This window comes from Cervus canadensis, chromosome X (genome assembly GCF_019320065.1).
Source record: "Cervus canadensis isolate Bull #8, Minnesota chromosome X, ASM1932006v1, whole genome shotgun sequence".
Classification (NCBI taxonomy): Eukaryota; Metazoa; Chordata; class Mammalia; order Artiodactyla; family Cervidae; genus Cervus; species Cervus canadensis.
Window position 1 is genome coordinate 8,633,511 of NC_057419.1, and position 25,521 is coordinate 8,659,031.

At 41.4% G+C, this 25,521-nt stretch overlaps 1 protein-coding gene and 1 long non-coding RNA gene across 3 annotated transcripts in view; one reads left to right on the top strand and one right to left on the bottom strand.

Moving 5' to 3' along the window:
- Positions 1–968: 968 nt before the first annotated feature.
- Positions 969–3,241, top strand: LOC122434719 (tetratricopeptide repeat protein 17-like). The gene is given in 2 exon segments (XM_043458370.1): positions 969–990; positions 993–3,241. Coding segments are annotated over 2 exon segments (2,271 nt in total).
- Positions 3,242–4,865: 1,624 nt separating this feature from the next.
- LOC122435925 overlaps positions 4,866–25,521 on the bottom strand; it is a 32,875-nt gene continuing 12,219 nt past the window's right edge. For both annotated transcript variants that reach the window (XR_006267734.1, XR_006267735.1), the window contains exons 4-6: positions 17,420–17,484; positions 8,378–8,485; positions 4,866–5,338 (exon numbers count right to left, since the gene is read on the bottom strand). This is a non-coding gene — a long non-coding RNA (uncharacterized LOC122435925). The remainder of the gene's footprint in view (positions 5,339–8,377; positions 8,486–17,419; positions 17,485–25,521) is intronic.

Here is a 25,521-nt window from a genome sequence, read left to right on the forward strand (position 1 = left end):
AGAAAATAATTTTTTAAGTATATTTTATTGAACCCAATACCCTGATGTAAAGAGCCTACTCACTGGAAAAAGGCCCTGATGCTGGGAAAGATTGAGGGCAGGAGGAGATGGGGACGACAGAGGATGAGATGGTTGGATGGCATCACCGACTCAATAGACATGAGTTTGGGTAAGTTCCAGGAGTTGATGATGGACAGGGAGGCCTGGCATGCTGCAGTCCATGGGGTCGCAGAGGTGGACACAACTGAGCAACTGAACAACAAGTATGTGTAATGTGATGTTTGATACCCAGGTATACATTGTGGAATTTGTAGATCAAGATTAATATCAAGACCAAGATAATTAACATATCCATCACCTAACTTTATATATACATATGTATTTTTACATATATTTTACACCTAACTATATATATATATATTTTACATGTACATACATTTTATAAGTATATATATATGTTTATGTTTATATTTACATGTATATATATGTATATTTATATTTTACATGCATTTTACACCTAACTATACATATATATATATATTTTACATGTACATACATTTTATAAGTATATATATATATGTTTATATTTACATGTGTATATATGTATGTTTATATTTTACATGCATTTTACACCTAACTATATATATATATATGTGTGTGTGTTTGTATATATATATGTATATATATATATTTTGTGTGTGTGTGTGTGTGTGTGTGTGTGTATGTGGTGTTAACAGGTAAGATATACTCTCAGCCACTTTCAAGAATAACTTCTGAGCACTGAATGTTCATCATGGTGTCTATGGTTAATAAGGGATTATATACGCAACCATTTCGTTTTGTAAGAAAAAAGCAGTATTTCATAAAATACTTACAAATGCATTCTTAATATGAAACTATTACTGGGTTAACCAAAAAGGTCATTTGGATGTTTCCATAAGATGTTACTGCGGGGGGGGGGGGGCAAGATGGCGGTGGCAGTGGGGGTCCGCGGTGCTCCGGTCCAGGCTGGTTCCTCAGCCTTTCCGCCTTGCTGAGTGTGGCAGCTCGAGGGGCCTTCGCCACCACGCACTGGGTCGTCACGGAGGACGGGAAGACCCAGCAGCAGGTGGATTCACCTATGAACTTGAAGCATCCCCATGACTTAGTCATATTAATGAGACAAGAAACAACAGTTAACTACCTCAAAGAACTGGAGAAGCAATTAGTTGCTCAAAAAATCCACATAGAAGAGAATGAGGACAGAGATACAGGACTGGAACAGAGACATAATAAAGAGGATCCAGACTGCATCAAAGCCAAGGTGCCCTCAGGGGACCTAGACCTATATGATGGCACATACATAACTTTGGAGAGCAAAGATATCAGCCCTGAAGATTATATAGACACAGAATCTCCTGTCCCTCCAGACCCTGAGCAACCTGATTGTACTAAAATTCTAGAGCTTCCATATAGTATACATGCTTTTCAGCACTTGCGAGGTGTACAAGAGAGAGTTAATCTTTCTGCACCTCTACTACCTAAAGAAGATCCAATCTTCACGTATTTATCTAAACGATTAGGAAGGAGTATAGATGACATAGGTCACCTCATTCATGAAGGCCTGCAGAAGAACTCTTCCTCATGGGTACTATATAACATGGCTTCATTTTACTGGAGAATAAAGAATGAGCCATATCAAGTAGTGGAATGTGCCATGAGAGCTCTTCACTTCTCATCCAGGCACAATAAAGACATTGCCCTGGTCAACCTGGCGAACGTTCTGCACAGAGGGCACTTCTCTGCCGACGCTGCTGTCGTGGTCCATGCAGCTCTGGACGACAGTGACTTCTTCACTAGCTACTACACTTTAGGAAACATATATGCAATGCTTGGGGAGTATAACCACTCAGTGCTCTGTTACGACCATGCTTTACAGGCCAAACCTGGGTTTGAGCAAGCCATAAAGAGGAAGCATGCTGTCCTGTGTCAGCAAAAACTTGAGCAGAAATTGGAAGCGCAACATAGATCCCTCCAGCGAACACTGAATGAGTCGAACGAGTATCAAAAGCAACATGACCACTACCTGAGACAGCAGGAAATCCTAGAAAAACATAGGCTGATTCAGGAAGAGCAGATCCTAAGAAATATCATCCATGAGACACAGATGGCAAAACAGGCACAATTAGGAAATCATCCGATATGCCGTCTGGTCAACCAGCAGCATAGTTTACATTGCCAGTGGGACCAACCTGTGCGCTACCATCGTGGTGATAACTTTGAAAATGTGGACTATGTCCAGTTTGGTGAAGATTCCTCAACCTCCAGTATGATGTCTGTGAACTCTGATGTTCAAACAAATCAGAGTGATATCAGTGATTTGGTCCAGTCTTCTCCTGTAGCCCATTCTGTTCTCTGGATCTGGGGCAGGGACTCTAATGCATATAGGGACAAGCAGCATATTCTGTGGCCTAAAAGAGCTGATTGTGCAGAAAGCTATCCTAGAGTCCCCGTTGGTGGGGAATTGCCAACGTATTTTCTGCCTCCGGAAAACAAAGGACTCAGGATCCACGAACTCAACAGTGATGATTATTCTTCAGAAGAAGAGGCCCAAACCCCTGACTGTTCCATAACTGACATCAGAAAAAGCCAGACCCTGTCCTACTTAGTCAAAGAATTAGAGGTCCGCATGGATCTGAAAGCCAAAATGCCAGATGACCATGCACGAAAAATTTTGCTTTCCCGTATTAATAACTATACTATCCCAGAAGAAGAAATTGGGTCTTTCTTATTTCATGCTATTAACCAGCCTAATGCTCCTGTCTGGCTGACCCTCAATGAAGCTGGACTCTACTGGAGAGCGGTAGGAAATAGCACTTTTGCTATTGCTTGTCTTCAGAGGGCTTTGAATTTGGCCCCCCTTCAATACCAGGACGTTCCTCTTGTGAACTTGGCCAACCTTTTGATTCACTATGGCCTTCATCTTGACGCCACCAAACTGCTACTTCAAGCTTTGGCCATCAGTAGCTCTGAGCCCCTGACCTTTTTGAGCCTGGGAAATGCTTACCTCGCTCTGAAGAATATCAGTGGGGCACTTGAGGTGTTTAGACAGGCTTTGAAATTAACTACCAAATGCCCCGAGTGTGAGAACAGCCTGAAGCTGATCCGCTGTATGCAGTTTTATCCCTTTCTGTACAACATCACCTCTTCTGTCTGCAGTGTAATCCTATTTATTGATGGTTGCTTTGCCAAGTTCCATTGAAGAGCTGAAATTTGAAAGGTGCAAACACCTCTAATCAAAATGATAAACTTCTTATGTTTTAAAACCTAACAGTTGCATTTACTCCAGTCATCTCTGAGCTTTACTAAATGCTTGATGAAAAAAAAAAAAAAAAAAAAAAGATGTTACTGCAAAACTCAAACGAACTTTTTGGCCAACCCAATACTTTCATACCAGGAAAAAAAAAATAAAAGCCTCTCAAAGACAAGGATGCTAATGTGCATCAATTTAAAAAATATGTATATTTTAACCTATTTGCAAAGCAGAAATAGAGACATGGACATAGAGAACGAACATATGGACCCCAAGAGGGGAAAGAAAGGAGGGGTGGGCTGGATTGGGAGACAGGGATGGACATATAACACTACTGATACTATGTATAAAATAGTTAACTAGTGAGATTCTACTGTATGGCATAGGGAATGCTACTCAGCCCTCTGTGGTGACCTGAAGGGGAAAGAAATCCAAAAAAGAGGGGATATACATGCAAGGTGTTGGAGAAGGAAATGGCAACCCACTCCAGTCTTCTTGCCTAGACAATCCCATGGACAGAGGAGCCTGGCGGGCTACAGTCCACGGGCTCACAAGAGTCAGACACGACTGAGTGACCAAACCAACCACCAGTATATGAGGTATAGCTGATTCACGTTGCCATACAGCGGAAAGTAAGGCAATGTTGTGAAGCAGCTACACTTCAATTAGGAAAAAAAAAATGTTTTTAGTAAAGCAACTAAAAACTGTAAATGCATAAGCTGCAAGCATCATAAAAGCATTACATATGTTCACACATCAGTGTTGCAAATCTGAGCAGCTTTTTAACAGAAATCAAGAGAAAATAAACTCTTTTGCTTAGATAGCTCTAGCAGATGCCTGAGATTTAAAAAAAAAAAAAAAAAATTAAAAGATGGATTGCTACTTTGAAAATAAATCAAAGATGGAAAGTCACATCCCAGCTCAATTAAATAAGCCCTGAGCAACTTAAGAAAGGGAGACAGGCAAATAAATCATTCATTAGTAATACCTCAGTCAAGCAACTAGTTAACTTAGATTTCATCAGTGACACATTTGGAAAAAATTAAAGAGCATTTGGGCTGATGTTTTAAAAAAATAAATTGCCTAAAAATTTATGGATTCAGACAGTACCGAGTGACTAAGCACATTAAGAAAAATGAAGTGAAAGTGAAAGTTGCCCAGTCGTGTCCGACTCTGCAACCCCATGGACTATACAGCCCGTGGAATTCTCCAGGCCAGAAGACTGGAGTGGGTAGCCTTTCCTTTCCCTTCTCCAGGGGATCTTCCCAACCCAGGGATCGAACCCAGGTCTCCCACATTGCAGGTGGATTCTTTACCAGCTGAGCCACAAGGGAAGCCCAAGAAGAAAAATAGTTAAACTCTATGAAGAACAAAAAGAACAAAAGAAATGTTAACTCTGTCTCCAATAGTGACTGATTTGCTAATATTTAATTGTCTTTTACTTTCATTAACCGCCTTGTAAGTGAACCGACTAAGAAATCTTTTAATCATTTATCCCTGCTTACTCTCTTGAAAGTAACTCCGGTAATGGTAACAAGGAAATTCTTTATGTACCAAGGATCTTGATAATTTGTAACATTCTCTCTTCCATAGTGTCCAGAGGACATAAAATTTACTATTTTAAGTATCAACATTCAAGTTTTTAAAACGTTTATAGAGCATAATTCCTGTATTAGTATATGACTTCTGAAGATTTCAAACACAGTTGCCTTTTTCAAGATGTTGGAAAAAGGATAAAGTCATGTTTGAACTTCAGGAAAAGCAGGCAAGATTTTCCCCTCCATTTCACACCTTTAGATTACAGGCTGTTTTTTTTTTTTTTTTTAATTACCATTATAAGTGTGAGTGATATTTTTAATTTGCCCGGTAGGCTTTAGCAAAAGGAATTATTGAAAGTAGATCACAGTCCCAGTTTTGTATTTTCAGAGGTACAGCATCTTGCTTTCTCCTTTACGAAGGGTGTTGTTTCAGATGTTTCCAGCTGAGCTTTCCAGCTTGCAGTCTGGGATGAATCCTGCCTGCATTCCAGTCATCGGAGGGTGTCAACTGAAAAAAAAATAAACAAAAACAAACATTGCACAATCTCAACTAGCTTTGTGTCCTACACACAACAGAGAGAGAACGGAAAGGCAAGTCGGCTTTCATAAATAAGACGTGATTTTCCTATGCGTGTGCTTGCTCAGTCACTCAGCTGTGTGCAACTCTGCTTTTTTAACATGCACAACGGCAACACAATGTAGGTTGCTGTTGTTTAGCAGGTAAGCCATGCCCGACTCTCTGCGACCCCAATGGACTGTATCCCGCCAGGCTCCTCTGTCCATGGGACTCTCCAGGCAAGAATACTGGAGTGGGTTGCCATGTCCTCCTCCAGGGGATCTTCCCCACCCGGGGATCGAACCCTGAATATTTGGCAGGGAATGTATTATCATCTCCATATACTCTAGCTGATGGATATATTTATTTTCATCGTATTGTTCTTTGTCTGATTTTCACTATCCTTGTGAGCAAGAGAGTAAACGCCCCAATTTAATAATCAAATGATTTTAAAATGTCTAATTTATCAAACAATTTTTTTTTGTTTACTGTACTTATTTTTCAATGGTACTCAGAATGTCTGAGTTTCCTTGTTTATTTACTTGGATGTGGACCATTTTTAGCGTGTTTATTGAATCTGTTACTGTATCGCTTCTGTTTTATGCTTTATTTTGTTTTGTTTTTGCCCCCGAGGCATGTGAGATCGTAACTTCTAACCAGGGATTGACCCTGCACCCCCTGCATTGGAAGGCGAAGTCTCAACCACTGGATGGTCCATGAGGGAAGTCCCGAGGTCCCTTTGAAAAGTATATCCATGAGCACAGGAAGGAATTAACAAGGACTATACAAGGTAAAACAAGGTATAAGGGTATCTTATTTGCTGGATAAAGCAATCCATTCATAGATGAGTGGTCCCTGACAAAAGCCAGAATTATGCTTCAAAAATAGGATGGAAAACTTGCCTGTTGCGTCTATATAGCTTAGGTCTAATATCATTATCCATGAAAATGATTTTTCTTTACAAGTGATTTTAGAAACTTCACACTTTTTAGATGATTTTGCTAGAACTAAGAGATTCTGAATTTGTAGTAGCTTTCAACTGAAATATTTAAATGAGTTCCACTGGGAAATTTTCATTATACTTTTTTGTTTTTGCCTTGCTTTTTTTCCCCTGGTGGCTCAGTGGTAAAGAATTTGCCTGCAATGCAGGAGATACGGGTTTGATGCCTGGGTCAGGAAGATCCCCTGGAGGAGGGCATGGCAACCCACTCCAGGATTCTTGCCTAGAGAATCCCATGGACAGAGGAGCCTGGCGGGCTACGGTCCAGGCTGCAAAGAGTCAGACACGACTGAAGTGACTGAGAATGTATGTACATACATGACTACTTGTTCTGTATATTGTCACCAATAACTAATTTCCATTAGCTTTAACCAAAAGGTTATTGAGTGCCTGAGAGTATTACTAAAATTGTCGTTATATTTATTCAACCATTATAGATTTAATCTGTCTCTTCCGAATGCATCATATTTTTTTTTTTTTGCCCTTCATACAGATAAATTTTAGTACATTTTAATTCAAGTAATATGAAGAAAAATAAGAGCAGGGTGACCCATATTTTTGGCATGATACAAGATGTTCAAACTCTCTTATCTAGTCTACTGATTTTTTTTTTTTTTTAATGCAGACAGTAATTTTAGGAGCAGAAGCCCAGTTTCTCCCAAGCTGTCAATGTGCGTGCATTCCTGGGAGACGTATGCATTGCTTATATCTACGAAAATTAATTACCATCTGACAGTATATGACACATTTATTTTTTACTATGTGTTTTTTAATTAATTTTTATTGGAGGATAGTAGCTTTAAAGTGTTGTGTTAGCTTCTACTGTATGGCAAAGCGAATCGGCCATATGTATACATATATTCCCCTCTTTTTAGAGTTTCCTTCCCGTTTAGGACATCACAGGGTGATGAGTAGAGTCCCCTGTGTTGTATGGCAGGTTTTTATTGGTTATCTGTTTTAGACATAGTATTAAACTCGTGTATATGTGTCAATGGAAATCTTCCGATTCCTTCCACCCCGTCATTTTGCCCTTGGTCCTTTTGCATTTGTAGAGACGTGTATGGACAGAGAGGGTGGGATACAGAGACAAGTTAGAAAGAAAAACAAGTTTCACATGTTAACATATATATATATATACACATATGGAATCTAGAAAAAAATGGTACAGCCAATCTTCTTTGCAAAAAGCAGAGATAGAGACACAGACTTAGACGTAATAAATTAAGAAACATGTCCCCATTACATGTTTAATATAAAATTTGATACATATGTAGCATATTCTAAATACGTCTCCCAGTTCCCACACGACCCTGCATATGCAGGGGAACCTTGACTTTTTATATTAAAAAGAGAGCCCTGTTTCTGTCTTAGACCTGCTGCTATGAATCCATGCTCATGTGTTTCTACAAACACTTTGCAGGACTGACGACCACATATTGAAGCCTCCTTCAAATAGAAAAACGGATGGAGACTCAAGAGAATTTTCAGGGTTTTATTTCTGTTTTTTTTTTTTTTGCTTGCATTGTCCACATGAATCATTTTCCTTTTGCTCTTAGTGATTTGTTGTTGGTTAAAAGAAATTTTCTTTCAAAGGTATCAGGGAACAATTTTTTAAATAGAAAAGTTCATTCCAGGGGGCCTCCTGGCAGCTCAGTGGTAAAGAATCTGCCTGCAAATGCAGGAGACTGGGGTTCAGTCCATGATGCGGGAAGACCCCACGTGCCTTGGGATAGCTAAGCTCGCGTGCTATTGGTCCTGTGTTCTGGAGCCCAGGTTCCACAACATGAGGAGCCACTACGGGGAGAAACCCACGCACCACACCTAGAGAAAAGTCTCTGCGGCAACGGAAGACCCAGTGCAGCCCCAGATACGAGACTGCTATTTCTTTAACAATTGTTTTAACTGGTGCTTTTTAATCTAATTTTGAGCTTCTGCTGCTGTTGGCTGGCCCATCACTCCGCAGTGGTTTTGCAATGTATGATTGCATTTACCTTTTTCCTTACCAAAGTTCTTTCATCAGTAACACGAATAATTAAAAATTATGTGATGTTAGAAATGTTCTTGATATACTTTTCCTCCCCTCACTGGTAAATTCTTTTCTGTTAAAAAAAAAAAAAATTGGAGTATAATGGCTTTACCACTATGGTGTTGTTTCAGATATACAACAAAGTGAATCAGCCATAAGCATATGTGTATCGCCTCCCTCCCACTCCCTTGACATAATTTTAAATAGAAATTGTAGTTTTAAAAATAAGAAACCAGCACAGAAATAATACTAACAAACATTTTTCTCACAGCAATGCATCTTCAAACTTTCAAGTATTAGTAAAGAGCCAATTTGCCTCTCAGATACCACAAATACATATTTAAATTTCTCTTGAGAACCTCTCACTATTTTTGCTTCCGTTTAATTAGATAGCAAGACCGCACTGATTTCATGAATATCAAAGCTCTCTACAGTACACTCGGAAGGCAATTTTTTTAAAGTGAGGGTAGCTCAGAAATGCAGGGTGGGATAGGTCATTATGCTTTAAAGTGAAATACACTAAAAACCAAACAAACAAAAAAACTGAATAACAAAAATTTCAATGACACCTGTGATTCAGCCACTAACATTTAACGACAGTAACACCCCTTCCTATTTCCAAACGATGGATTTCAAACAGATCCCCATTCAGAGGGTGGGCTTTGAATTTAGCTGTTTACTCTCGAAACTGAGCCGTTGACAGGTCGCTAAACTGTGGACATCCTTGTGTCTACACTTTCATATTCGACATCTCTCTGGTCGGTGAGATGGATCCTTTTGGGCAAATCTTTCACATATACCGAGAATCGAGTACTGCTTCTGACCAAACTCAACAGCGTCACTGTGAAGTCTGTATTTTCCTCCCATAAATCCACAGCATCGCCCTGAAAGCTCTGCTCATTTTTCCCCCATGAATTTCTGCATCCCTGGTCTCCACCACGTGGGCACACCTCTGAGATGTTTGCTAAACACACGTAAGGAGATGATAACGGCCTTGCCCAATGCTTTGCAATAGAAACCCAAGGTCTTCAGTGTAACAGACTTTAACACTGGGTAACCTGTCACACAAGGAATTGTCATACAAGTCCTTATCTTGTATTTCTCCTACATTCTCTTTCTTCCAGCCAGAGGTTAGCTGGCAGACACCTGCTCACTCCTGCCCTGGGGTCTCTGCCCTGGTTGAACCCCAAGTCTGTATAAGCTTCGTCACTCACTCCTCTCAAATCTTCCTCCAAGAAATCTCTTACGCCTGTCATGTTTTCCCTTTCTGTCTTTGAGAGTGTCAGTTGCTCAGTTCTGTCCGATTCTTTGCGACCCCACGGACTGTAGCCCGCCTGGCTCCTCTGTCCATGGGATTCTCCAGGCAAGAAGACTGGAATGGGTTGCCGTTTCCTCTTCCAGCTTCCCGACCCAGAGATCGAACCCGGGTCTCTTGCACTGCATGGGAATTCTTTACCAGCTGAGCCACAAGGGAAGCCCTTTTTGTCTTTAGACCTTAGTGAAAATTGCAGCCCACAATCCCACATTTCTACCTCGAACCTGTCTGCTCTACATCAACTGTTTCAATAACACTTGCTATTCCATTCTTCTGAACTAAAATACATTTTATTTATGATATTCTTCATTGACTCTTTTACTAAATATAAGACCCCCAAGGGTGAGGACTTATTTTCTGTTTTGTTCATCACCAAAGTATATTCAGCATCCCAGCTGGGACATTTCTGTATCAGAAAATAGGTACTGACCATAGGATATTATAGGTTGTGTCAGAGAAGACTCTTGACAGTCCCTTGGACTGCAAGGAGATCCAACCAGTCCATCCTAAAGGAAATCAACCCTGAATATTCATTGGAAGGACTGAAGCTGAAGCTGAAACTCCAATCCTTTGCCCACCTGATGTGAAGAGCTGACTCATTGGAAAAGACCTTGATGCTGGGAAAGATTGAGGGCAGCAGGAGAAGGGGACGACAGAGGATGAAATGGTTGGATGGCATCACCGACTCGATGGGCATGACTTTGAGCAAGCTCCAGGAGTTGGAGATGGACAGGTAGGCCTGGCGTGCTGCCGTCCATGGGGTTGCAAAGAGTCGGACAGGACTGAGCGAACTTCACTTTCATTTTCAAATGATAATGATGGGGGGGGCACAAATAGCTTCTTCATGTATTAGGAAAGACGCGATAGAAACCATCAGACTTACTCGTATCTTAAATGTTGATTAAGCACCCACTGCATTCGCAGCAGCCTAGGTGTAGTGAATAAAACAGGCACGCAGCTGTGTTTTGTTTTCTAAAACATCCCTGAGAGTCTGCACACCAGGAGCTCAGAAAGATGTCTAACTCCTTCTGCAAGTATGCACATCCTTCTGTGTGATAAACATCTCTTATTTGCAGAGCACTGGAGGCAGCCAGAAAGGCAGAAGGGTGAAGGAGACACAATTTAGCCCGTATTCACTAAAAGACCTCATTGCAATAAAAGCACAACATCTGTAGTGAGGTGGGGACTTCTTTGCAGTAGTTTCTTGATAATTATTGTTTGTTTCTCTCTCTCATCCCTGAAACAGTTTTGTATTTCAGAGTTGACTGATAACCAGAAATCTGTGGGCTTCTTTTATAATTTTTATAACTCAAAAAATTAATTTGTTATTGACTTTAGAGAAAGGCTCAGATCGTTAACTCTCTGGCAATAGGTTTGTAGACAATATTATTTGCCAAGGAATTCACAGGGCAAACTCCTTCTCTTATTACAGATTTGTGTATCCCCTTTATGTTATGACCTTAGGATGCTAATTTGTGCCGCTAAATTAAAATAGCTATTTTGATGACAGAGAAAGGTCAGTGCTCACAGGCTGGGTGGATGAATGTTAAGTCAGTTTTGTGTGTATGTGTGAGTCACTCAGTCATGTCTGACTCTTTGTGACCCCAACGACTGTAGCCCGACAGGCTCCTCTGTCCACAGGATTCTCCAGGCAAGAATAGTGGAGTGGGTTGCCATGCCCTCCTCCAGGGGATCTTCCTGACCCAGGGATCAAACCCGGGTCTCTTGCATTGGAGGCAGATTCTTTACTGTCTGAGCCTCCAGGGAAGCCCTTAAATCGATTGTTGAAAACACTAAATGTTACAGAAAATGAATAACTAATGTCTAAGAGCTGCATAAAGGTATGCACAGAAATGAGTAAGAAGGCGGAAAAGTAAATGGAGACTACTTAAAGGAAAAAAGCTATTATCAAGGTGGAACAAAATTACACTCTATGAAGGTGATATTTGAAACTTAAAATGTTACAATTTTAGGTGGCGACCCACTCCTGTGTTCTTGTCTGGAAAATCCCATGGACGAAGGAGCCTGGTAGGCTATAGTCCGTGGGGTCGCAAAGAGTCGGACATGGCTGAGCAACTTCACTTTTTCTTTTCTTTCTTTAGGTGATTCTGGAGATTTAGTATTATTAAAGTAATGACTAAATAATTTAGTAATTATCATCTGTTTTGTGTGCTAACATGTCTTCATCTTATTCTTTATTTATAAGTGTCCTGGAATAAAAAAAAATACTGTACGATGTTATAGAAAACGTGTCACAATGAAAGGCATTCAACTCTTGTCTGTCATTTCCTTAAAAAGAATGCAGATTTACAATCAGTCCTTGATTTGATTCTGGGTTGAATCAGCAAAGATTAAAACATGTTTCAGAGGGGACTTCCCTGGTGGTCCAGTGGTTAAAAGCTTACCTTCCAAGGCAGAGCATCGTGGGTTTGATCCCTGGTCTGGGAGTTAAGATCCCACTTGCCTCGAGGCCAAAAAATTCAAATGCAAAACAAAAGCCTTACAGTCACTAATTCAATCAAGGCTTTAAAAATGGTCTGCATAAAAAATACATTTTGGAGATAATAAAAGAAATTCAGTTGGGTATTAAATATTATGGAATTGCTCATAGTTATTGATTTTCATAAATAAAGCTAGAGTTCTATGTTGTTTTGAAAGGATATTTAAGTATCTACCTATTAAAAAACCATGTTCTCTTTAATATGACATCCTTTACCAAAGAAATATAAGTGAAGCAAACATAACAAGATGTGAAACATTGGTAGATACAGAGAAAGAATATTTAGTGTTCATTAGACATTATGCTCTATGTTTCTGCGTATTTGAGTGCTTTGAAAATTTTTTTAAATTCAAGAAATATTTCAAGGAAGAATATTCATCATTGAATATGCATTTAATGGAATACAAAGCCACTTATTCATTCACATTTTATGTCTCTAAAACCTGTCTTGTCTAACATTTGGAGTAATGGTTGAAGACCCTTTACCAAATCAAAAGAGTTGGTTGTCTTCCTAAAATACATTTTTACTCAGCTTCATGGGAGACAAAATAATGGGACCAGTGACATCTAAGCCTTTGGTGTGAATGTCTCAATTTGCATTTTTGAGAGGTGGGTGCCAATGGAGGAATGAAGATGCCTGCTAAGACAATATAAATTCTTGTAAGTAAGTAACTCTTTGCAACCCCAGGCACCAAACTTCTCTGTCCATGAGGTGACCATGCCCTCCTCCAGGGCATCTTCCCGACCCAGGGATCGAACCCAGGTCTCCCACTTTGCAGGCAGATGCTTTAACCTCTGAGCCAGCAGGGAAGCCATCTACATCAGTTCTTGTAAATGTGTCCTTTCACTCCCAAATGAGCACATTAGGGGTGACAAGGTGAAAGACTTCATATACTGAGAAAACTGTTGGTCACTCAGTCGTATCTGACTCTTTGCGACCCTGCGGACTGTAGCCCGCCAGGCTCCTCTGTCCATGGGATTCTCCAGGCAAGAATACTGGAGACATACGTGCTTGTCATTTCCTTCTCCAGGGGATCTTCTCAAGCCAGGGATGGAACCTGCAACTCCTGTGTTGACAGGCAGATTCTTTACAGTCTGATCCACCAGGGAACTCCCCCAAACCATAAATCCATTCCCGAGGGAAGCATATTTGTTCAGTAGAGACTCATTACTATGTCCAGAGGGTTGCACCTTCCAGAAACATAAGCTGGCTCAAAATATGCTTATGTTTAAAGAATACGCCCTTCAGGGACTTCACTTGTAGTCCAGGGGTTAAGAAGTTCAGTCGCTCGGTCCTGTCTGACTCTTTGCAACCCCATGGAATGCAGCAAACCAGGCTTCCCTGTCCATCACCAACTCCCGGAGCTTGGTCAAACTCACGTCCATTGAGTCGGTGATGCCATCCAACCATCTCATCCTCTGTCATCCCTTTCTCCTCCTGCCTTCAATCTTTCCCAGCATCAGGGTCTTTTCCAATGAGTCAGTTCTTCGCATCAGGAGGCCAAGTGTTGGAGTTTCAGCTTCAGCATCAGTCCTTCCAGTGAATACTCAGGGTTAATTTCCTTTAGGATGGACTGGTTGGATCTCCTTGCAGTCCAATGGGCTCTCAAGAGTCTTCTCCAACACCACAGTTGAAAAGCATCAATTCTTTGGTGCTCAGCTTTCTTTATGGTCCAACTCTCACATCCATACATGACTACTGGAAACACCATAGCTTTGACTAGATGGACCTTTGTTGGCAAAGTCATGTCTCTGCTTTTTAATATGCTGTCTAGGTTGGTCATAACTTTTCTTCCAAGGAGCAGGTGTCTTTTTTAACTTTATGGCTGCAGTCACCATCTGCAGTGATTCTGGAGCCAAAGGAAATAAAGTCTATCAGTGTTTCCATTGTTTCCCCATCTATTTGCCATAAGGGGTTAAGACTCCACTTGCCAATTCAGGGTTTGATCTCTGGTCCAGGAAGATCCCATATGTCTGGGGCGAGTAAGCCCGTATGTCACAAGGACTGAGCCTGTGGGCTCCAATTACTGCAGCTCGCTCGTCTAGAGCCCGTGCTCCGCCACACGAGGAATCCGTTCACTGCAACTAGAGAATCACCTTTGCTCGCCACGACTAGAGAAAGCCCATGTGCAGCAACAAAGACCCAGCACCACCAAAAATAATTAATTAAAATACAATTAAAAAAAAAAATTTTAAACACATGATTTGGATTGCACACACTCCTGAATTTCTAGTACAATATACAGTCGATTTCCTGGTGGCCTGACGGTAAAGACTCTGCCTGCAATGCAAAAGAGGAGGGTTTGATTCCTGGGTCGGGAAAAGGGAATGGCAACCCCCTGCAGTGTTCTTGCTGGAGAATCCCATGGACAGAGGAGTCTGGTGGGCTACAGTCCACGGGGGTCGCAAAGAGTCAGACAGGATTGAGCAACCAACACCCTTACTTCACTTCAACAGACCCATATCCTGGCTTACTAGGCAGAGAAGGAAACTATTTTCTATCTACTTTGCATCACATAGGCTTTAAATGTGGACAAAATCCAGCAAAACCTAAGATTCAAAAGCAGCCTCCACAGATTATATTGACCCTTGTGATCAATGGTTTTATGGGAAAACAGTCTGAATGATTCATAGCATATAGTCGTAAACAGATTAAAGGGAATAATTATGACACATATAACTGCACATTATAGACTCCCAAGGAGGATAAACTAAACGTATTCTGTTTATTCAAAGAGAAAAATGGAAAGGGAAAGTTGCACATTTGTGGCCGACTCTTTGCAACTCCATGGACTACACAGTCCATGGAATTCTCCAGGCCAGAATACCAGAGTGGGTAGCCAATCCCTTCTCCAGGGGATCTTCCCAACCCAGGGATGGAACCCAGGTCTCCCACATTGCAGGTGGATTCTTTACCAGCTGAGCCACAAGAGAAGCCATTTATTCAAAGTATAAAATAAATTTACAAGACTCTGAGTTGCCTTGTGATATGGAAGGGTTGACTATATAAATCTATGGCTGATTCATATCAATGTATGACAAAACCCACTGAAATGTTGTGAAGTAATTAGCCTCCAACTAATAAAAAAAAAAAAGTGGATGGAAACTAAAGTTTAGTAAACACCAAAAAAAAAAAAAATAATGAAAGAAAATAATGCCCTTCCTTTTGAGGAACTGTGATCCCACTATAACATTTTTTTCAGTGACGTTTTCGAAAAGAAATCTCTTAGATGAAGTGCTGTTTTTGGTGTGGAGAAACCACAGTTGTCTGACATAAAACAGGTATGATTTTGACAAGCCCGGTTCATTTTAAAACACTTTTGGAAATGTTTAAAAAAAAAATGCAGAGTTACTTCTATGTTTTTTTTTTAAATTTTTTTAAAAAATTTATTTATCTTAATTGGAGGCTAATGACTTTACAATATTGTGGTGTTTTTTGCCATACACTGACATGAATCAGCCATGGGTGTACATGTGTTCCTCATCCTGAACCCCCCTCCCACCTCCCTCCCCATCCCATCGCTCAGAATTACTTTTAAAGTAGATGCAGAACGTATAATACGGGACTTCCCATGTGGCTCAGCAGTATTCTCTCAATGCAGCCAATGTAGGAGACCAGGGCAGGAGACTGGGGTTCAATCCTTGGGTCAAAAAGATCCCTTGGAGGAGCAAAGGACAGCCCAGTCCAGTATTCTTTCCTGGAGAATCCCATGGACAGAGGAGCCTGGCGGGCTGCAGTCCGTGGACTCTCAAGGGTCAGACACGACTTAGTGGCAAAATCATCACCACCACCAGCTTCTTTCTACCCAGTCCATCACACTGATAAAATAATCTCTCTAACAAAATAATCTCTCTTTCTATAACATCTCCACCAGACAGAGACCTCCATAAATGCGGTCTCAACATTTCAAATTCATCTTTATACTCTCAAAACATTCCGTATTCCCCGGCCCACCGAGGGCATCCCTGAATACTCTCCGTCCTGAATCCAGAGAGATGTTTAATCTTTCTAATGAGAGAGGTTTAAAAATAAATTTATGTCATTTGAATATATAAATATTTAGAGAATTAGACGAAATGATCAAATCCCTAATGAAGCTGCATGCATTTTAATTTAATAGGAAATAATACCTTAATTTAGAAACACGACTTCATCTCCTCCTCACTTCGTGACATAGTTTTATGCACTTTTTCATACAATTTTGAAACTGTCTTCTTCAAAGCAACCACGACCAAGTGCAACTGTTCATAAACCTCAAATTCATCTCCAACTAATGAACACTTGAAGTCAATCAGGTTTTGCACTCTGTGCTGCCGCCACTGAAAATTTTCTCATAAGGCACAAGTGCTGATTTTTATACCTTCATGAGTTTATTTTTCCATTCTGTTTTCATCTGCAGAATTCTTCATTCTACAAACAAAGCTTTTACTCTATGGCTTTTTAAATGGGTCTAACATATTTAAAAGTCTCTTGGATATTTCCATGCTTTCAGCAAAAAAACATTAACATTAAAATAGTTATTAACATGCAACATACATGTATACTAATATATTCCTATATATTGTATAGTGTTTATATACATGTATATTATATTTTATTTTGTATTAGTAGTAGGTATATATTAATTATTAGTAACGACATATGTTCTTGCTGTTTAGTTGTTCAATCTTGTCTGACTCTTTTGCGACTCCATGGACCGTAGCCCACCAGGCTCCTCTGTCCATGGGATTCTCCAGGCAAGAATCCTGGAGTGGGTTGCCATTCCCTTGTCCAGGGGAATCTGCCCGACCCAGGGATTGAACCCAGGTCTCCCACATTGCAGGCAGATTCTTGATCATCTGAGCTACAAGGGAAGCCCAAGAACACTCGAGTGGGTAGCCTATCCCTTCTCCAGCGGATCTTCCCCACCCAGGAATCGAACCGGTGTCTGCTGCATGGCAGGCAGATTCTTTACCGACTGAGGTATCAGGGAAGCCACGTGTCCTATAGTAGATATGTACACAGCATCTAAACCTCTGGATTGACCCTCTCACAGGACAATGCATTACTCCTAGCGCCCGAGAGTGGTTAACAGCAGTCTCTCTCTCTCTCTCTCTTTTGAATAAGCCACTGAAACGTAGGAAAGGAGAGATATTATCAGATCTTCAGCTTCAGTGCATGGAGGACTCAGTGCAATGGATACGAGGCTTACTCTTGTGGAGTCTGCTGCGTCCAGACAACTGGGGATCGTCTCCTGGGGGGCTTGCTGCTCTGCGTCTGGAAAAAAAAAAAAACTGGGTCAATCATGCTGGGTTTTCTCTTCTCAAGGCCTCTGTCAGATCTAATCCTTTTTTTATGCACGTCATCACATAACCTCTCGGTGGATTAAGGGGAAGAAGATGTGAACCCTGTATGTGTTAATATTAATACACAGTTTACCCATTTGGAAGATTCCAGAAATGCCTTTGGACGGATGAAAGCAGAATGTGACCCAGTGTGGACTGTTCCGATTATCTACCCTCCTCACGGCATGGTTTCAGACACATTTTGATAAACTGTGCCTTGCGTTTCTGTTCAAGCCATCTTACGGCACTAATGATAAAACCAGGAAAGGTCTCCCATGTGTCCTGGCTCGGTTAATCATCTGTTTATGACTGGATGGCTTGCTCATGATAAAGGTTACATCACTCGTGTCTAAAGGATTATTCACCACCACATACATATTTGTTTGTTGCTGTTTAGTAGCTCAGTCATGTCCGATTCTTCGTGACCTCAGGGACTGCAGCACGCCAGGCTTCCCTGTCCTTCACCATCTCCTGGAGCTTGCTCAAACTCATGACCAGTGAGTCAGTGATGTTATCCAACCACCTCATCCTCTGTGGCCCCCTTCTCCTTTTGCCCTCAATCTTTCCCAACATCACAGGCTTTACCATACATACATATTTTTTGTTCTTCAGTAAATGTCTACATGCTATCAGCTCCCTCGATCAATCATCTATTCAGGCAACTTACTTTTCTCTGTGGCTGGAGTACTGCCTTTCATTCTATCCAACTTTTTTGTTTTTTAATATTTATTTATTCGGCTGATGTGGGTCTTCGCTGTCACACGTGGGGTCTTAGTTCCTTGATCAGGGATCGTACCCAGGCCCCTCGAATTGGGAGCCTGGAGTCTTAGCCACTGGACTCTCCAGTTCTTTTCTTTTTAACTTTTTAACATTGTTTTTAACTTTTAATTTGCAAACATTTAAAACTCATAAGGTCACGTGTCCCAAACAGGTTTTAACTGAGGAAAAGAGTCAGGATTTTGTGTGGACAAGAGGAAGGCTTCCCTGGTGGCTGAGATGGTTGAAACAACAACAACAACAAAAAACAACAATTCCTGCCGATGCAGGAGATCTGGGTTCAATCTCTGTGTCGAGAAGATCCCCTGGAAGAGGAAATGTCAACCCACTCCAGTATTCTTGCCCGGAGAATCCCCATGGACAGAGGAGCTTGGCGGGCTACGGTCCATGGGGTCGCAAAAAGTCAGACATGACTGAGCAACTAAATAGCAACAACAATAATTAGATTAGGAAATCCAATTAAGTTGCTCCTATCAGAACTGCCAGCCTGGAAGAAAATTTTTAACTCAACGGTCCAGGTTCTTATTTGCCTGCATTGTGTCAGATATAACTTCAAACCCCGTTATCTGACATCACATTAGTTGTCCATGTAGACTGGTCCCAAATAATGCTTGTTAATTAAAAAGGAAATGTATAAATTTGAAGTTACTGGAAAAGACCCTGATGCTGAGAAAGACTGAGGGCAGGAGGAGAAGGGGATGACAGAGGATGAGATGGTTGGATGGCATCACCGACTCGACGGACATGAGTTTGAGTAAACTCCGGGAGATGGGGATGGAAAGGGAAGCCTGGTGTGCTGCAGTCCATGGGGTCGCAAAGAGTCAGACACGACTGAGTAACTAAACATCAGAAGCACACTAATAACCTCTTTTAAATAATTTTCAATAGGAAGCAGCAAAAGCTTATTCCCGGGTAAATTCTACGTCTAGTCAGTGTCAATAGTATTTTCATTGCAAAGGCTTTCCCCTCCCTTGCGTGACAGACAAAAACCCATCCGTGATGAAAAGAAATAACAAACTGCCCAAAAAGAGCAATGTTTTGCCAAAGATACAATATCCATCTTAGGACAGATGCGGGGACGCCTTATGTAACACGATCACAGTTGCTCCTCTCTGTCCTAAATCTGCAACATTCTAAAAATACTGTGACAAAGTAGGCTGTCCTGTTGGGCCCAGATTTTTTTGTTTCCTTTGAGACTGAATATTCTCCTTGGCTCCCTGCCACCCAGGAAAGGAGCCTGTGCTCACAGAACAGGGGAAGATTCCACACAATTATGACAAAAATGCCTTTCAATAACTGATTGCTTTATTTGCCCCTTAAAATTTATATTTAAATAGCAAAATTAATCACAGTACTTATACAAAGGGCTTCCCCACTGGCTCAGCCGTACAGAACGTGCCTGCCCAGGTCAGGAGATATGACAGATGCAGGTTTGATCCCTGGGTCAGGAAGAGCCCTTGGAGGAGGAAATGGCAACGAATTCCAGTATTCCTGCCTGGAGAATCCCATGGACAGAGGAGCCTGGTGGTCTATAGTCCATGGGGGTCACAAAGACTCAGACATGACTGAGCATGCATACAATATATAAATATGTAATGATTTAGACTTGAAAGACCCATTACACAACCGAGTTCTTATCCTCATGATGCTACCGTAGACGCAAAGATAAAAGGTACAGAGTGCAGAAGATGAGAAGTTAAACTGATCACAATAATTTTTTTTCCCCATGTCATAACGCCATGAAAGCGCCCATGTATATAGCTCTGGGAAATCTACTCAGCTCTCTGTGATGACCTAAATGGGGAAAAAGTCCAAAAGAGAGGGGATATATGTATGCACACACAGATGATTTCTATATGCAGGAGGAGGAGGTGACAGAGGATGAGAGGGTTGGATGGCATCACCGACTCAATGCACGTGAGTTTGAGCAAGCTCCGGGAGTCGGTGATGGACAGGGAGGCCTGGCGTGCTGCCGTCCACGGGGACACAAAGAGTCGGACACGAGTTAGCAACTAAACAACAGCAACATGACTGATGAACTCTGCTATGCAGCAGAAATTAACACAACCCTGTAAAATGGTTAGAACTATAAAAATAAAAATGAATTTAAATTGATTTTAAAAATTAAAAAATAAAATGCTCCTATAAAAATGAATTAAAAAAAAGAGGATGGGATTAATTGAGAGAGTAAGGCTGACATATATACACGACCATGTGTAAAGCAGACAGCGAGTGGGAAGCTGCTATTGTATAGCTCAGGGGGCCCAGGGCCGTGCTCTGTGATGGCCCAGAGGGCTGGATGGGGCTGGGAGGGAGCCTCAAGAGGGAGGCGGTGTATGTATATTTATAGCTGACTGACTTTGCTATCCGGCAGAAACGAACACAACATCGTAAAGCAAGTATATTCCAATAAAAATTACTTTTTTTTTTAAATGACCTTTTTTTAATATCTGTAGGGACCGCATTTAGACAACGGTAGCTACTGATTTCAGCACAACCTCTGATGGGGACTGAGCCCGTGACAACTGCATCCAGGAATTTAACAACTTAGCGATTCAACAACAACAAACGCACGACAAAAAATTGCATCCACACGTTACCTACTAATAAAAAAAAAAAGCCTCTCTGTTTTGTTGAACTGTATTTTTAAAAGCTGATGCTTCCCTTGGATAATAATTTAATGTCTAGAAGACAAAACTTTTCCTCTGTGTCACTTTTTTTAAATAACCAGTATGAGTAGAAACTTATAACTCCTTTTCTTATAACCAATGTGAGTTCAGTTCATTTCAGTCCAGTCGTCCATTCATGTCCAACTCTTCATGACCCCGTGGACGATAAAGTCCACGGGATTCTCCAGGCCAAAATACTGGAGTGGGTAGCCTATCCCTTCTCCAGGGGATCTTCCCCACTCAGGGACCGAACCAGGGTCTCCTGCATTGCAGGTGGATTTTTTACCAGCTGAGCCACCAGGGAAACCCAAGAATACTGGAGGGGGTAGCCTATCCCTTCTCCTAATCTTCCTGACCAAGTGTGATGGTCTAAGGGGCTGGGGGATATTGGAAGGAGACTGGGCCATGAGAGTGTAAAGTGAAAGTCGCTCAGCCGTGTCTGACTCTTTGTGACCCCAGGGACTACACAGTCCCTGGAATTCTCCAGGCCAGATTACTGGAGTGGGTAGCCTTTCCCTTCTCCAAGGAATCTTCCCGACCCAGGGATTGAACCCAGGTCTCCCGCATTGCAGGCAGAATCTTTACCAGCTGAGTCACCGGGGAAGCCCCTCCACAAAACCTATGATGAAATATCTACCCTGGTGATTGCTGCAATTTTTATAAACGGTTTCACTCACAGAAGGACCTTTAACTTAAATTATTTGACAAACAACTTTTTTGGTTTCAACTCACTGAAACCAGAGGTTGTATGTCAACTGTCATGCCCTTGGTTTCGAGTCAGGTCTTATAGTTTTGCTGACCTCTTTTTCTCTAATTACTATGCCTTTAAGTTGCGTAATATTCCTATGAGGGATTTTTTAATTAATTAATTAATTTAAAAAGCATAGTTGATTTGTAATGCTTTATTAGTTTCTGCTGTGTAGTAAAGTGATTTGTGTATGTAGGCATAAACACACACACACACATATGTATACAAATATATGGATATATTCTTTTTCAGATTTGTTTCCATTATAGGTTATTACAAGATATTAAGTAGAGTTCCCTATGCTATATATTAAATCCTATTTTACATACAGTAGTGTGTACATGTTAATCCCAGTCTCCCAATTTATCCCTTCCCACTTTGCCAAACATACGTTCACTTCCTATCTGTCAGTTTATGTTTTGTGAATAAGTGTGATGTGTGTCCTAAAGGATGTGTAATGCATGTTCTAAAGTATGTCCTAAAGTATGTTCTAAAGTATGTCCAGTAGAATCCAAGATATATGAAAGACCTACCTATCTCATGTGACTCAAATACTGCTTTTTACATCATCTCTAGAAAAGCTGTGAAAACCACAACTGCAAAATCTCTCTTGGCCATTTATCTTTCCCCCCATTAAAATCTGGATATCTGTTTCTGCACATCTATGCACACTGGCACTTGCTGGCAGAGAAGGGAGACATCTTTGCAAGTCCCTATTGTTCAGTCGCTAACTTGTTTCTGACTCTCTGTGACTCCATGGACTGCAGCATGCCAGGCTTCTCTGACTTTCACCATCTCCCGGAGCTTGCTCAAACTCATGTCCATCGAGTCGGTGATGCCATCCAACCATCCCATCTTCTGTCGCCCCCTTCTCCACCTGCCCTCAACCTTTCCAAGCATCAGGATCTTTTCCAGTGAGTCAGCTCTTTGCACCAAGTGGCCAAAGTATTGGAGCTTCAGCTTCATCATCAGTCCTCCCAGTGAATATTCAAGGTTGATGTCTTTAACGATTGACTGGTTGGATCTCCTTGCTGTCCATGGGACTCTCAAGAGCCTTCTCCAACACCACAGTTCAAGAGCATCAATTCTCTGGTGCTCTACTCCTTAAACAAGCCTCATGACAATGTATCTGGAGGAAGAAGGGCCTTTGCTGATAACAGCATTGCCTACTGGTGAAATCTGGGCTAGTCGATCTTCTCCGGGGATATCTGAGCCAGTCGATCTTCTCAGGGGAAAAAAAAAAAATCTTTCCCACATGCAACCACGGTTCATTATTCCTTGTTGTCAAAACACACCTAAAATATCTCACGCGTTGTCAGCCCGCCACTGCAGAGAAGTGACACGTTTTGACAACCACCTATTTGTTGATTTTGGAATTTACATCGTGTGTGACAAGTACCCAGTAAGACAGAGAGGTCTTCCTGCTCCTTCTTTTTCCACGTGATTTAGTTTTCTGGTTCAGCTCCTGATGCCACCTACTGGCTTAGCTCTCACGAGAAGTCTTTGGTCACATACAGAAAGTCACCAAGGGACATCAGGCAAGGGGTGGGGTTTCTACCCACGTTTCTAAGTGGAAAACCACATCCCAGTTGCAGAGAAGAAATGTGTAGATGTGGAGTCCACGGACATCATGAATTTTGCTCATAATCATTCTTTGGCGGTGGTGGTGGTTTAGTCGCTAAGTCATGTCCGACTCTTGCGACCCCTGGACTGCAGCCCGCCAGGCTCCTCTGTCCATGGGATTCTCCAGGCAAGAATACTGGAGTGGGTTGCCATTTCCTTCTCCAGGGGATCTTCCTGACCCAGGAATCGAACCCAGGTCTCCTGCATTGCAGGCAGATTGTTTACCGACTGAGCTACGAGGGAAGCCCGAAGCATTCTCTAGAATTTATTTAAATAAAACAAGGATAAGTGTCGACCATCCTGGTTGCCATAGAGGTAGAAAATTTCTCTGAAGGAGAAAAGCAAAGATGGCATAATAATTCATATATGTGGGATCTAGAATCATGCTACCGTTAAACCTATTTGCAGGGCGGAACAGAGTTGCAGACATAGAGAACGGATGTGTAGACACAGTGGGGGAAGGGACTGGTGGGACAAAGAAGAGAATGGCATGGACATATATACACGACCATGTGTAAAATAGACAGCTAGTGGGAATCTGCTATACAACACAGGGAACTCAGCTCGATTCTCCGTGATGACCTAGCGGGGTGGGATGCGGGAGGGAGGCAGGCTCAAGAAGGAGGGGGCATATGTATAGTTATGGCTGACTCACATCATTGTTATAGCAAAAACTAACACAACATCATAAAGGAATGATATGGCAATTAAAAAAAAAAAAGCCCCATTACATTCTCTAATAGCTTCATCAAAAATAAAGCTGATATCCTGATGTGAAATAAAAAGAAAATCTCTCTCTCCCAATCCTTATACAAGGTTCTCACTTTTCTTAAAATATGCAGTACCATTAAATTATATGTGTAACATTTCTTCAGGGTCGTTGAAAAACCAAATTGCTCAAGCATTGGATTTAAATGTAACCCAACAGGACATATTTGGGCTTCCCTTGTGGCTCAGCTGGTAAAGAATCTGCCTGCAATGCAGGAGACCCCAGTTCTATTCCTGGGTCGGGAAGATCCCCTGGAGAAGGGATAGGCTACCCACTCCAGTATTCTTGGGCTTCCCCGGTGGCTCAGCTGGTAAAGAGTCTGCCTGCAATGTTGGGAGACCTGGGTTTGATCCCTGGGTTGGGAAGATCCCCTGGAGACAGGAAAGGCTACCCACTCCAGTATTCTGGCCTGGAGAATTCCAGGGACTGTATAGCCACGGGGTCGCAAAGAGTCAGACACGACTGAGCAACTTTCACTTCACTTTCAACAGGACAAACTTGCAATTATAAGATAGATAAGCTCGGGGGATATAAGGTTACAGCATTGTGACTGCAGTTAATATTGCTGGATTATATATTTTTGTTAAGAGAATAGTAGGTCTTAAAAGTTCCTATCACAAGGAAAAAATACGGTAGCTGTAGGTGGTGATGGATGTTAACTAGACTTACTGTGGTGATCATGTCACAATATATAGAAATAGGGAATCATCATGTTGTATACTTGAAATTATATCCCTGCCAGGTGGCTCAGTGGTTAAAGAATTCCCCTGCCAATGCAGAAGGTGTGGGTTCAATCCCTAGTTTGGGAAGATCCCCTGGAGAAGGAAATGGCAACCCACTCCAGTCTTCTTGCCTGGAGAATCCCATGGACAGAGGAGCCTGGCGGGGTACAGTCCATGGGGTCGCCAAGAGTCAGACACGAATGAGCGTGCATGGGTACACACATATACCTGAAATTAATACAAGGTTACATGTCAATTTTATGTCAATAAAAATACATAAAATTTTAAAAAACCCAACTTATATATCTCTATTCATCTAGTTCATTATTAATTTGAAATGACATTACAAGATTAATGAGGCATGGTTACTTAGCTGATTAAAAATTCATCAAAGGGTTAAGGACTTAGGTTTCAGAAATTTTAATACCGGAGGTAAATATGGCAAAATAAAATTCAAATTCAAGGGGAAATATATGACTTAGGAATATGAAATCACTGTAAATAATATAAGCAATCAACATTGTTAATTAACAATGAACATTTCTTAACCAATACTTGGTTTGAAAGTGGATGTAAGGACGTGAAAAAGAGTGGAAATGAAAAGCAGTAAAATTAATTTTTTGAATGAAATGCCTTTTGAAGGAAGATTGGAGATGTCTCC